General features: G+C 40.1%; 1 protein-coding gene across 6 annotated transcripts in view; it reads left to right on the top strand.

Moving 5' to 3' along the window:
* The window catches only part of GIT1 (GIT ArfGAP 1), a 225,853-nt gene that overhangs the window by 130,089 nt on the left and 83,169 nt on the right, over positions 1-12,595 (top strand). For all 6 annotated transcript variants that reach the window (XM_089683028.1, XM_089683027.1, XM_089683030.1 and 3 more), the window contains exons 3-4: positions 2,035-2,147; positions 4,510-4,615. In XM_089683028.1, the coding sequence (XP_089539154.1) occupies positions 2,035-2,147; positions 4,510-4,615 (219 nt within the window). The remainder of the gene's footprint in view (positions 1-2,034; positions 2,148-4,509; positions 4,616-12,595) is intronic.

The following is a 12,595-nucleotide window of genomic DNA, read 5'->3' as shown; positions in this document are numbered from 1 at the left end:
GAAACAATAGTCAGTCATAATCTGGCTGTTTCAAATTTAGCCGATATGATATCCAGTCCAAAAGAAAATTTAGCCAGGCATTATATTAATTAGTTGTGTCCCTGTTTACAGTATATTTTTTACTTCTACATATTATTATCATTACAAGAGCAAATTTCAAAACTGCTCTGTTTTATTCCTTCGCAATCACATGGTCCCATAATCTTGTGTACCATATGGAAGTACATCTGTGCTCATACTCGAGCTTTGTTGCGAATTTATGTTGTGTAGACGGTATTTTTTACAGAGTATGTGTCTTTTTTTTTTTTTTTTTTTGTGTATAAAGAACTCCACAAAACAGCTGTCTGACAAAAGCTGAGCATTGGTTCCTTTTTTTTTTTTTTTTTTTTTTTTAAATATGGGGCTAGTCTTTGATAAGCCAAATGCGCAATTCCCCACTTTTTTCTCTTCTAAGGCCTTGTTCACATGGGCATACTACAGCATACACCTGTGCAAGGGCCATGTTTGCCTGTGCGGGGATGCACAGGTTTTTCCAAGCATCACCATGCTGGAAATTATATTCATGTCAATTTTGAAGCATTGTATGCACAGACACAGCTGTTGCGCTCAATTTGACATGCATGTGGGTGCTTTGTATTCCTGTGCAGGCAAACAAGACCCTTGCATGGGTATACACTGCCTAACTTTTCTTTCCTCATCTCCATTTCTCTTTTTGTTTAAAGGGCATCTCATCCTTCAATGCCACGACTTTCCTTCCCTCCTTCTCCAGAGCTTTAGACGGATCACAAATTTCTTGATAAAAGCAGACAATGTTCCCAATTTCAAACATAGCTTGTAATATCAGCCCATTTCACCAATTTATTTTTGTGTGTGTGTGCGTGTGTGTACACCACATGAAGATGGGCAGATATCCTTCCCATTGTTTTGGGGTCAAAATCTGCCTGTTCATGACTAGGCCTAGATTCTGTCAGCCAATATCCTGAGGAATGTTGGGGGTTAACTAGATAGACCAATACATACCAGGCCCTTATCTGAGCATGTGCCCAGCATGCTAGAACCATCCTCCTGAACCATACCAGGCAACATGCCTTCAACATGGGCGGACCACCTGGGAAGCAACTGGTACCCTTGTTGAGGTGGAGGGCCTCTTTCCCACAACTGTGGCCTGGTTGTTGTGGGTGGTGACTTATTGGAAGGAGGCCCCCAGATCCTAGCACATACATAGTACCCCAACTCGTTTACCAAAGTAAATAAAATTGTGGAGCCAATTTTTTTAAAAAGCAGAAAAAAGTTCCCCAAAGTAAACCCAGTGTCAATCACAATCAAATGCTTGCTCAGGGTTACCTGGCTTTGCCGGGCTGCATGCTCGGATAAGGGTCTGGTATGGAATAAGGGGGATCCTTAACAATCAGGTGAAATTTCATACATTCCTTAAATATTGCATCCCTGGACCACTACTTATTTAACTCATGCATTTATATATTTTAGTGAAATTACTTTAATGCTGTTTTATATGATATTTACCAAGTGTTTTTGCTTTTTAAGATAAATAACGCATAAAGGGATAGTGAATTGACATTTTCAGTGTTGCATGCAATATTTAGTAAAAATGTCATGTGACCCAAACATCGCAGGCAACAGTCTTTCCTGAATTAAGCCCTCTATATGGTAAACATAAAGTGTATTTAGAATGTACTGCATTCAGTGACTTTGTTGGAGAGATTAGTTTATTTTCTGTCTGGTAAAAAGCTGTAGGAAGAAGTGAGGGAAAAACTTTTTTTTGTTCCCCATAAGAAATTTTTATTGAAAGAAAAATAAGAAGACATACAAGATTTTCCACCGACATATAGGTACAAATTAGCTGCTATACTACAGCGGTGTATTAAAACGTTCTAACAGCAACACTCCGCAGTGAAAATGCTTTTATTTTTGGGATGCTGGTCCTTAAACTCTTTTTGTGATATATTCGTTCTCAGAATTCTTGCCAACTGTTCTTCCTTATTTCCTATTATGGCTTTTTTTTCCTTTCTACAGATGGTGCACACATTGGCCAGTAATGGAGCAAACTCAATCTGGGAGCATTCTCTTCTAGACCCAGCACAGGTTCAGAGTGGTCGCCGTAAAGCCAACCCACAAGACAAGCTTCAGTGTGTAATTTATATTTTTCCTAACTTACATCAGTGATGAATAACTGTCTTTATTTTCTTCAACTCTCTCCAGACACTTAAAGGGTTACTAAGTCCAGGACCCTGCATTCACTATATCTGGTCTCCCACAGTACACAGAACATGGAAATGCAATTATTTTAGTAAATATAAACTGGTAAATACCTTTTCTCATCAGCAGTTAGAGCAGTCTTGTGACTTCTATTAGTGTCCAGCAGAGCACGGATTAATCTTGTGGGAGGAGTTTTTATTCTCCTCTGACTGTCCTAAAAGGCTGTATGACCTGTGACCCTCTGTCCGGGCAGTGCTGATTCTCTCTGTGCTGATTACATGCACCCTCTCTTTTTTTTGTTTTTGAGCACTGGTTACTAATCTTGTAGGAAGAGTTTTCATTCTCGTTTGACTGTCCTATGAGGCTGCATAACCCCTGATCCTCTGCATGGACTGTGCTGATTGACCCTGTACTGATCACATGCACCCTCCCAAAAACACACTCTAGCAATACACACCAAACTGAGCATGTTCAGACTGTGTACTATGAGCAGCTGGATTAGGGATTGTGGAAGAAGGGGAGGATTAGAGAAGACAAGATTAAACAGCCTTTTTACTCGCTGCAGATAATTAGGCCCTCAGGTTCCACAGTGAGTATAACCAGCACGCTGCATCACATAGACAGATTTTACTGTTGTGGGTTTAGTAAAATGTTAAGTAGGGCCATTGCAAGCAGCAGAAAAAATTGCCACTGACTGTGTTGTATGTTTTTCATAATGCATCTGTGCACCATAAAAACAGTCCTAAAGATAATGAATTCCCCCTGAGGGTTATGGGTGGAGAAAATCCGGAGCTACATGCTGCAAAGCACCCAGTAGTATGCTTTACAGCATGGGCAATTCTGGAGTTATGCCTAATGTGTAAAATGGTAGCTTTATGGCTCTTTTCTCAGTGTTTCACTCCAAAAAACGCCTTTATGGCAAAGTCTGACTTACTGATAAATCTAGGGGGCTTTTCTCCATGCCTGTCAAGATGACAAGACATTTTTATTCCTTTCACTGTTTAATAAACAGGTACATTCCTCATCATTTCTTTGTACTTGTCACAGGGAACTCATGATGAAGAGAAGGAACGAAAAATCTGTTTTTTTAGTTGCTACCTGACATACAGTTTATTCACTAAGAAAATGTCATCATGAAATATAATGTACAATACATTCATCTGCCTTAAAGAATAAGTGCACACCTTATCTCCATCCAAAATAAACAAGTTTGGAATTACAATGTTTTCCTTACTCATGCTATCCCTTTGGGCCTGGACTGTGATTCTCAGCTCTTCTGCCAGTTCATATTTTGTGATGCCAGATTAATAGCCTCTGCTAAGTGAATGAATACTGGGCTCTTCATATGTTATATGAAAAAAGGCATTCATTTAGATGTGCATGTTTTTAGTGTATAGTCTGCCTCACTGTCAACAACATGCTGAAATTCTGTCTTTTGGGAATTTTTTTTAACATATCATTTAAAGTGGTTCTAAAGGCAGATGGTTTATAACAATGCATTAAGGTAAAAAAACCTTCTGTGTTCAGCTCCACCTTATACTTACCTGAGCCTGATCCCGATCCAGCGCTGTGCCCACGAGCAGCAGCCCTCTGCTCTCTCCCTGCTCGGTGGACATGGAGGCAGCAATAAGAGCCATTGGTTCCTGTTACTGTCAATCACAGCATGTGAGGAGGGATGGGGTCAAGCCACATTGTGTGCCAATGGACACACAGAGCTTGGCTTATGATTGAACCCGCTCCAGTGCCCCAACCCACCCTTTATATAAAACCTTTCTACAGTGTAGGCAAGTATGACATGTTTGTTATTTTAAAAAAATCCTTTATAATCACTTTAATGAACAATAAGCCTAAAGAATATGAATGTTTCCAGTGTTTTTAGGAACAAAGCTGCAGAGCCTTGGACTCTCCATAGATTTTTAGCAGGGATCAGGCATATGTAAAAGGATGCTGAGGATTCTCTAGTTCCATGCTGATCACTAAGGGAAGTTCTGAGCTATAACAAAATAGAAATCATGATTGCAGAGCTGAAAATGCTGGTTTGGTTCAGGCGGGTATGAAGAGCCACATTATAAGCATGTTTTCATTTTTTTTTTCTATCCTAAAGGTGCATCTATTCCTTATTGTGCACCCACATTTTCTGTTGTTGGTTGTATAGAATTTAAGACAGAGGTGATTGGGAATATTGCATGGTCACAATAGGATGTAGGGTAACACAAAATATTGAATGCACAACAAACAGAGTAAAAGAATTGATACAAGACGTTACATGACAGCTGGTCTTTTTCCTTGCAGCCCTACGAAGTCAGAGTTTATCCGTGCCAAGTATCAAATGCTAGCATTCGTGCACAAGCTACCCTGCCGTGACGATGACGGAGTGACTGCCAAAGACCTTAGCAAGGTAATATAGTGAAGTCATCAAGCAAACACTAGCATTCTAACCTTCATATACGGAAAGTAATATGATTGCAAGTTACTACTATATCAATGGAAAACCTGGCTGCTTGGTGTTCTTGCGTTTTTTGTGTACAAGCATCATAGCACATCATCAAAAGTGGCAATTGGTAAGTATACGTATCCCAAACCTAAACTTCTTGCTGTTATGGTAGCCTGCTGTTTTCTAAAGGAGTTTGGACATATTTGTATGAGAGTCTGGATGTTAGAGTCTGGACAGGCATTACCATTATACATGCTGACCTCACTGAAATGTTTATTTGAAGAATACAGCTGCTATGTCCTTCTCTTATTTTCTTTATATTGTTGCCATAAATTGACAGGTCCACTTTAGTGTTATAGTAATGGCTTTTTCTGAACTACTGGTAAAAACGAAGTCTGACAATTTAATTCCCGGAATGCACGCAGTGCACCACTATGGTGGTAAGTCACACAGCCATTCACATTTGAGTTTGTTTTGACATATTCTAACTTGCACTCGCTTGGGTCGCAGACCAGTTGACTCAGTCTTTACGGAATTTATAAGAAATTAGACGTGTGACTTGTGCTGTTGGCAGAAAAATAGTGAGAGGAATCTGGAGCAGCAGATTAACATCAAATTTTGTTTGAAAATTGGCAAAAGTGTGAGTGAATTTTTAGCTCTGGTGATCATCCGGTGAAGAATTCAAGTGTTTTTGAATGGCCTAGGCAGTTTATGGAGGAGTGGGAAGATGTCTACAATGATGCAAGAAAACAGTAGTCAAAAATGCAAAGGACAGATGCATGTGTGGACAGAGAGTTATGACTAAAGCCGTGTAGGGTAAAACCTGTCAACTGACTGTTACTGTAACCTTTACACTGTAGTTTTGTCAATAAAGACAAGAATTTAGAGCTATGTCGGTTGTGCACATCACGTATCTGGATAATATGTGGATAGCGTGCAAGCCCTTATACGCTCAGATTGGAGATTAAGTAAGTGAATGATGGTAGAAGAATGAACAGGGAATCATTGCAGTGGATTCTAACCAAGGATTTGGGAATGAGAAACCTTTCTACAAAGATGGTGCCTCGAATCTTGACAGAAGATCAGAAAGAACATCGTCTTTCATAGGATCTTTTGAAGGATGCAGAGGTGTTTGATAAGGTTATTACCAGTGATGAATCGTGGTGTTTCCGGGATGATCAAAATGCCAGAGCATGCCATGAAAAAGAATGAATTCATCGCACCGGAAGAAAACATGCATGTCTTGTTCTAGTTCAAAACCATTCTGCTGTGTTTTTTTGATCACAACAAGTTCACAGAACATGGTACAATGATCAACCAACATCGTTACTTGAAAATTCTAAAAATGTTAAAGGAATCTGTTCAGAGCAAAAGACTAGAACTAGGGGTGCACCGAAATTTCGTTGGCCGAAATGTTTTGGCCGAAAGCACCCCTATGGGCCATTGGCCGATATGTAAATAAGCACGGATACAGGTGCCGAAAATAACCCCGCCATTGCCGCCACCCGTTACTGGTTAGTAGTTCTCAGCCTTTCCTGAGAAACCACTGAACGATCCTGCTGGGCATAGAGATAGGTGAAGGAAAGATGGCCTCTACTCATCTCTATGCCCTAGCAGGACCAGAGCGATGTCACTTCCGGTTCTGGCACCTTGTAAGCAAGTCCCATTTTTTTTTTAAAGCACTATATCAATGCTTTTTTCTGATTTAATGCTTTACATTGTAGAGGAGAGATGTGGGGTCTTTTTGATCCCATATCTCTCAATAAAGAGGACCTGTCACTACTTATTTCTATCACAGGTGATGCATGCATGCATGTGAAAGGAATAAAAGTGACTGTTTTTACACTGCTCCTTTAAAAAAAATGTAAAGATATAAATAAATAAAAGTTTAAAGTGCCCCCCCCCCCCCCCATGCTTGCATGTAGTGGTGAACGCATACGTAGGCCACGCCCACATATGTAAAGGGTATTCAAACCACACACGTGAGATATCGCCACGAACGTCAGAGCAATAATTCTAGCACTAGGCCTCTTCTGTAACTTTACACTGGTAACCTGTAGAAATTTTTAAAGGAGTCACTCATGGAGATTTTTAAGTACTGTAGTTTGACACCATTCCACGAGGATGCGCAGTTTTAAAGCATGACATTTTGAGTATCTATTTACCTGCCATAACATCATCTTTCATATTTTAGAAAAAAAATTGGGGTATATATTGAGTGTTTTTTTTTGTGTTTTTTTTTATCATTAAAGTGCATTTCTTTCCAAAAAATATATATATTCATTTTTAAAAACCTTTTTTGGCCAAGTGCATCCTGAATTTTTGATTTCGGCAGCAGAATTTTCATTTTGTTGCACCACGAACTACAACTCTGGCTTGACAAGTGGAATCTCCACCATGAAAATGCTCCTGCACATGCAGTGTTATGTATTCGAGTTCCTGGCCCAGAAATTCATTCCTTTATTCCCCAGGCTTGGCACCCTGTGACTTTTGGCTGTTTTCAAAATTAAAAAAAAATGCCCTAAGAGGACGCAGTTCTAAATGTTCACTATTTGCACAGTAAAATTGCACAAACTGTTCAGAGGCAGCAAGAATGAGGACCCTGCTGGACTTCAGTGGCAGTAATGATGGCAGTGTTAACTATCATACAGTAAAACAAGTTTGAAGACCATAAGCCACATGATGTCAGTTGGACTGTTTTCCACCTCTGAGAGGCCTGCTGCCCTAGGTCATAGTCTGTGAAGAAATTTGGCCTTGTGTATACATATACAGACTAGGGTGTGCACAGTGTAACTTAGAGCACAGCCTTTCTTAGCCTTGAGTTTTCTTCAGGGGGGCCTTGGCAAAATGTCCAAAAATCTCCCAAAACATGTCTACAAGCCAGCAGGTGGAACAAGCCTGCCTTTTAGTTATACAAAGCCACAGGTTTTCATTGTAAACCATTATGACCTTCTAACCACCGGCGTTTTGACAACCAATGACATCAGTTGATAAGGAGGATGTCCGCTTCCTGCACAGCATACTAGTTTGACCCTCCCCCTGCCCCTCTCCATCAGTGCTGGGGTCACATTAGCTCAGTAATGGAGAAAAGCTGAGGGAGAAGAGAAACACTGGAATACTAGTCAGTACCAGTGTGCAAAGTGTATTTGCTTTGGAAGAATAAATCCCCTCTAATGTTGGGTGTCCTACATGTGTGGGTGTTGCTAAATTATATAAAACTATTAGATTAGTTTTTCACATTTTAGAATGGGGTGCCTCAAGACTGTCCATAATATTAAAGGGTTCCTTGACTGAAAAAAGGTTGGGAAACATTGTTATAGCAAACATGCATACAGTGAACAACCTTTTGCTTTTTAACCTTGTTAACTTACCAGAGTGGTAGTTACAGAAATGTGCTGTATGTAGAAGTAAATTCTGAAAGCTAAGAGTAATTGGATTATGATAGATATATGTAAATTAAATGAATGCATATGGAAAGTAGTTATTTTTTCATTTTTACTAAATTTATGTAGAGTCTAAATTTTTCACTTGCAGAGGGTGATTATGTGGGCAGGGTCTTCTAGAAGGCTTAAAAATATACATTTAAATGTTTTCATATGCAAAATGTACATAATGTATAAAGACCTAATTAAGTAAACATCCTATTTCTTTATTACATTCTCATAAGCCTTTTCATGCTGTTTTCAGTAATTTCACCCTTTGTATGTGTCAAGAGTAAATGCTGGTAGGTTAATTGTGGTAATTTGCTAGACTTTTCACCCCCTGTAAGTAACTGCAATACACCCTACTGTTAAATATGTTTTTTTTTTGTTAAAAGTCTATTTAGGCAAAATATAGCAGAGTTGGTTTGGAAAAACTGGAGAAAAGTAAAACTGAGCAAGCTTAAGATATTGTCACTGACTTCATTTAACCACTTTAAGACCAGGCCTTTTCTGACACTTTTTGTAAAAATCAGTATTTTTTGATAGAAAATTTCTTAGAATCCTCAAACATATATTTCTTTAAAGCAGGGGCCCTAGAGAATAAATTGGTGTTTGTTGCAATTTTTTTAACGTCACATGGTATTTGCACAGTTGTTTTTCAAACACAATTGTTTGGAAAAAATACATTTTTTTTCTAATTTTAGTTCACAAAAACACAATGAAATACCCAATTGTTTGGTAAAATTGAAAATATGATGTCACACTTATTAAATAGATACCAAACATGTCAAGAGCTTTAAAATTGCGCACACCTGTGCGACGGTGACAACCTGTATAGTTTACTATCCTTAGGCGACAACTTGAAAAGCCTTTACAGATTACCACTTTAGATTTACACCAGAGGTCTGGTGCTAGATTTACTGCACTCGATCTGATCGTGATTATACCTCATGTGTGGGATGTTCACTGTTTGTGTGTATTTATTTTATTTTTACACTGTTGCTTTAAAAATAAAAAATTTTAAACCACTTTTTTTTGTTACCACACCGAATATAAATATCCCCTGTGGATAGCAATAGGCAGTGCAAGGTACTCTTTATGGAGAGATCTTGGGTCTATTAGACTCCAGGTCTCTCCTCTGCCCTTAAAAGCATCTAATCACACAAAGTTCGGTGTGATCAGATGTTTTCCCAATTTAACCACTTGCCCTCCAGAAGATTTACCCCCCCATAAGATTTACCCCCCTTCTTGACCAGGCCATTTTTTGTGTTATGTTACTTTAACTGACAATTGCACAGTCATGCAACGCTGCACCCAAATGAAATGTATGTCCTTTTTTTCCCCACAATCTGAGCTTTCTTTTGGTGGTATTTGATCGCCTATGTGCTTTTTATTTTTTGCGCTATAAATGTCTGACGATTTTGAGAGAAAAAAATATTTTTGACTTTTTGTTATTAAACATTTTAAGAATCACATTTCGCCATAAATTTAGGCCAAAATGTATTCTGCTGCATGTCTCTGCTAAAAAAAATCCCAATACATGTAAATTGGTTTACGTGACCGTTATGGCGTTTACAAATGGCGGTGTATATATACTGGGGTTTTGTTTCTTTTTTTTCTTACTAGTAATTGCGGCGATCAGCGACTTATGGCGGGACTGCGGTGGGCATTCTGACAATGGGGGGAACTGACTTGGTGTCACTGACATCCCTAGTGACACCAATACAGTGATCAGTGCTAATAAAAAGCACTGACACTGTTCTAATGGCACTAGGAAGGGGTTAACGTGGGGCGATCAAAGGGTTAACTGTGTCCTGTTTTACTTTGGGCTGTGTCTGTGCGCTTCACTGTAAGCACACTGCATTCAAAGCAGTGTGCACGAGCTGACCAGGAGAACTGCTTTGTTTACAAACATTCCCCGTCGGAGATGCTTGGCAATCACTGGGCACCAGGAAGTAATCACTGGCCGGGACCCAGTGATTGACAGCCACAGCCGCAAATGGTGGTGCAGGTAGGGCACGTGCCCCCCTACCTGGAATTAGAAAATGACGTTTATATATACATGATTTTGCGCACCTGTGCTGCCGTGTAGCAGTATTTCTGCTATAGGGCAGATGAGAAGCGGTTAAAAATGGCACGGTTTACATCCAGAGGAACCAAAGGTGATAAATGCTCCTTGCTTCCAGTTTCCTATATCTCAGAGGTGATCAGAGCCATTCTGGTCTCTGGTTTCCTCTATGGTCAGCTGGCGGAAGCATCAGCTGGTTGCTCAGGTCTCCCCGTGTGATGGAAGAGCCTGAGAGAGCTGCAGAAGGCGGTGAGAGGTGAAGGGGGGAAATGTCTTAAAATTAGTCTTTTAAACAATTGCCTAAATTAATGCTGGGGGGGGGAATAGGGCAGGGGCTAATTAAGGTTAATTATCTCAGTTAGGAAATGGACTGGACTAATCTTAACAGAAACTAAAGCAAGACATGGAAGATGTAGTTTTCTTTCCTGGAACCACGTGTGGCAGAAAAGAAAATAACTCAATTCCCCCATCATCACAGTCAGTGTTAATGGGGGAATTCCTCCCGCAGCGCTATTGTATTCCTCTGACAGTAATTGCATGCAAAAAATCTGACAGGCTGGTTGTACTGAAATCGATTGATGGATGGACTTCATTACAACCAGCCTGCCCATAGATGGATCAAATTTCGGTTGGTCCTTGCTGAACCAGGCAGGCCATACATTATGCAGCTTTCTTTCTTTCAATGGGTTGAAGGAAAGAAAATTGCTCGATTACTGCATCAATGCAGTCAGTGTTGATGGGGGAATCTCTTCTGCTGCACTATTGTATTCTGACAGTGGGAGGTTTTCCAGCCGTTGGAAGATGATGATGACTGCTGGCAGCTATAGCCACTCGTCCACCTAACCAACCGTACAGTGTGTGCTACCCCTCCCTGCCAGTCCTTCCATTGGCTGCCACTCACCCAACAAATTAAATTCAGAATACTAACAATAAGTTCCAAAGCCATCCACAACTTGGCCCCCAGCTTACATGACTAACTTTGTCTCAAAATACTAACCTAATTGTTCTTTTCGGTCCTCTCAAGACCGCCTACTCCCTAGCTCCCTTGTTAACTCCTTCCATGCTCACCTCCAGGACTTCTTCTGAGCCTCTCCCATCCTATGGAACTCCCTATCCCAATCTGTTCAACCATCTCCTGCTCTGTCCACCTTTAGGCAATCTCTGAAAACCCATCTCTTCAGTGAAGTCTATTCTGCCTCCAGGTAACAACTGTAATTCCAATTTCTCCATCAGCTCATCCCCCACAGTTATTACCTTTTTGTATCACTTGACCATCCCTTTTAGATTGTAAGCTCTAATAGGCAGGGCCCTCTGATTCCTTCTCTATTGAATTGTATTGTAACTGTACTGTCTGCTCTCACATTGTAAAGTGCTGTGCAAACTGTTGGCACTATATAAATCCTCTATAGTAATAATAATTGCTAAATGGAAGCTCCATTAGAGCAGCAAGATGCCTGTAGTTACTGTAGGCCTCTGGGATTTGTCCTTGATCTTGCATATATAAACAGTTAAAGAATAACTCTTACTTTTGTTGAGAAAAACAATCCCCTCTAGGTGATCTGTGTACACTGCAGGGGTTCTAACAAATTTTGTTGCAGATTTCTACCTTCTAGCTGTTTGTGTCCATGCGCAGAGTGAATCTGTATGGGAGTGATTTTATAATTCTCAATCAGTTGTTGCACCTACAGGGCTCTAATGAGGGAAGTTGCAGGATCTGCATCCCTTTAAATGTGCTTTCCCTTTGAGAGTATCACACCAAAAATTAAAATTTTTTTTTTGTAGGGGATGCTCAAAATCTGAATCATTCACACATTGCAGGAAATTGCATTTCTGGAGGGCGTTCTGTACACCATCTGTGTACAGCACTCCTCCACGTAGCCATATTGTGTTGCATTTTACAGAAAATTATAGCACTGCAAATTGAAAAGGAAATGTAATGTTTAATAATATTCAATTACAGTAGGACTTGTGACACAATTGTATATGCTATATTTTTTTATTTGCTTTTTTGTCTCCACAAAAAGTGGAATTACACTTTTAGAATTCCCAAGCTTCAACGTTACCTGTAATTTATGTAGAATTATGGCATTCCTGCCTTGCAGTACTGGGTTTTTGGTTCAAATCCTTACCAGGACACTCCCTGCCTGTAGTTTGTATGTTCTTCCTGTGCTTGCTTAGGTTTCCTTCTACACCCCAAAGACAAGCTAGTAGGTTAACCACTTCCCGTCCGGCCAATATATATAAACAGCCGAACAGGAGCAGTGCAGGAGTGGGTGGCCATTTATAAACATCCTCCCCACTTCCCTGCCTGTGCGCGCTCCCTAGGAGCTGATCATTGTACGGGACCTCTGTGCGAGGTCCTGATCATGTGATAACTGATTGGCCAATCAGTGATCACATGAATAGTAGTAAGCAAGAGGTCACTTGTGACATCATTGCTTACTACTAGTGAAA

This window comes from Staurois parvus, unplaced genomic scaffold (assembly GCF_062004578.1).
Source record: "Staurois parvus isolate SC_StPar_1 unplaced genomic scaffold, SC_StPar_1.0 ptg000299l, whole genome shotgun sequence".
Taxonomy (NCBI): domain Eukaryota; kingdom Metazoa; phylum Chordata; class Amphibia; order Anura; family Ranidae; genus Staurois; species Staurois parvus.
The sequence above is the reverse complement of the archived record's forward strand: the minus strand, read 5'-3'. Positions and strand labels throughout refer to the sequence as shown.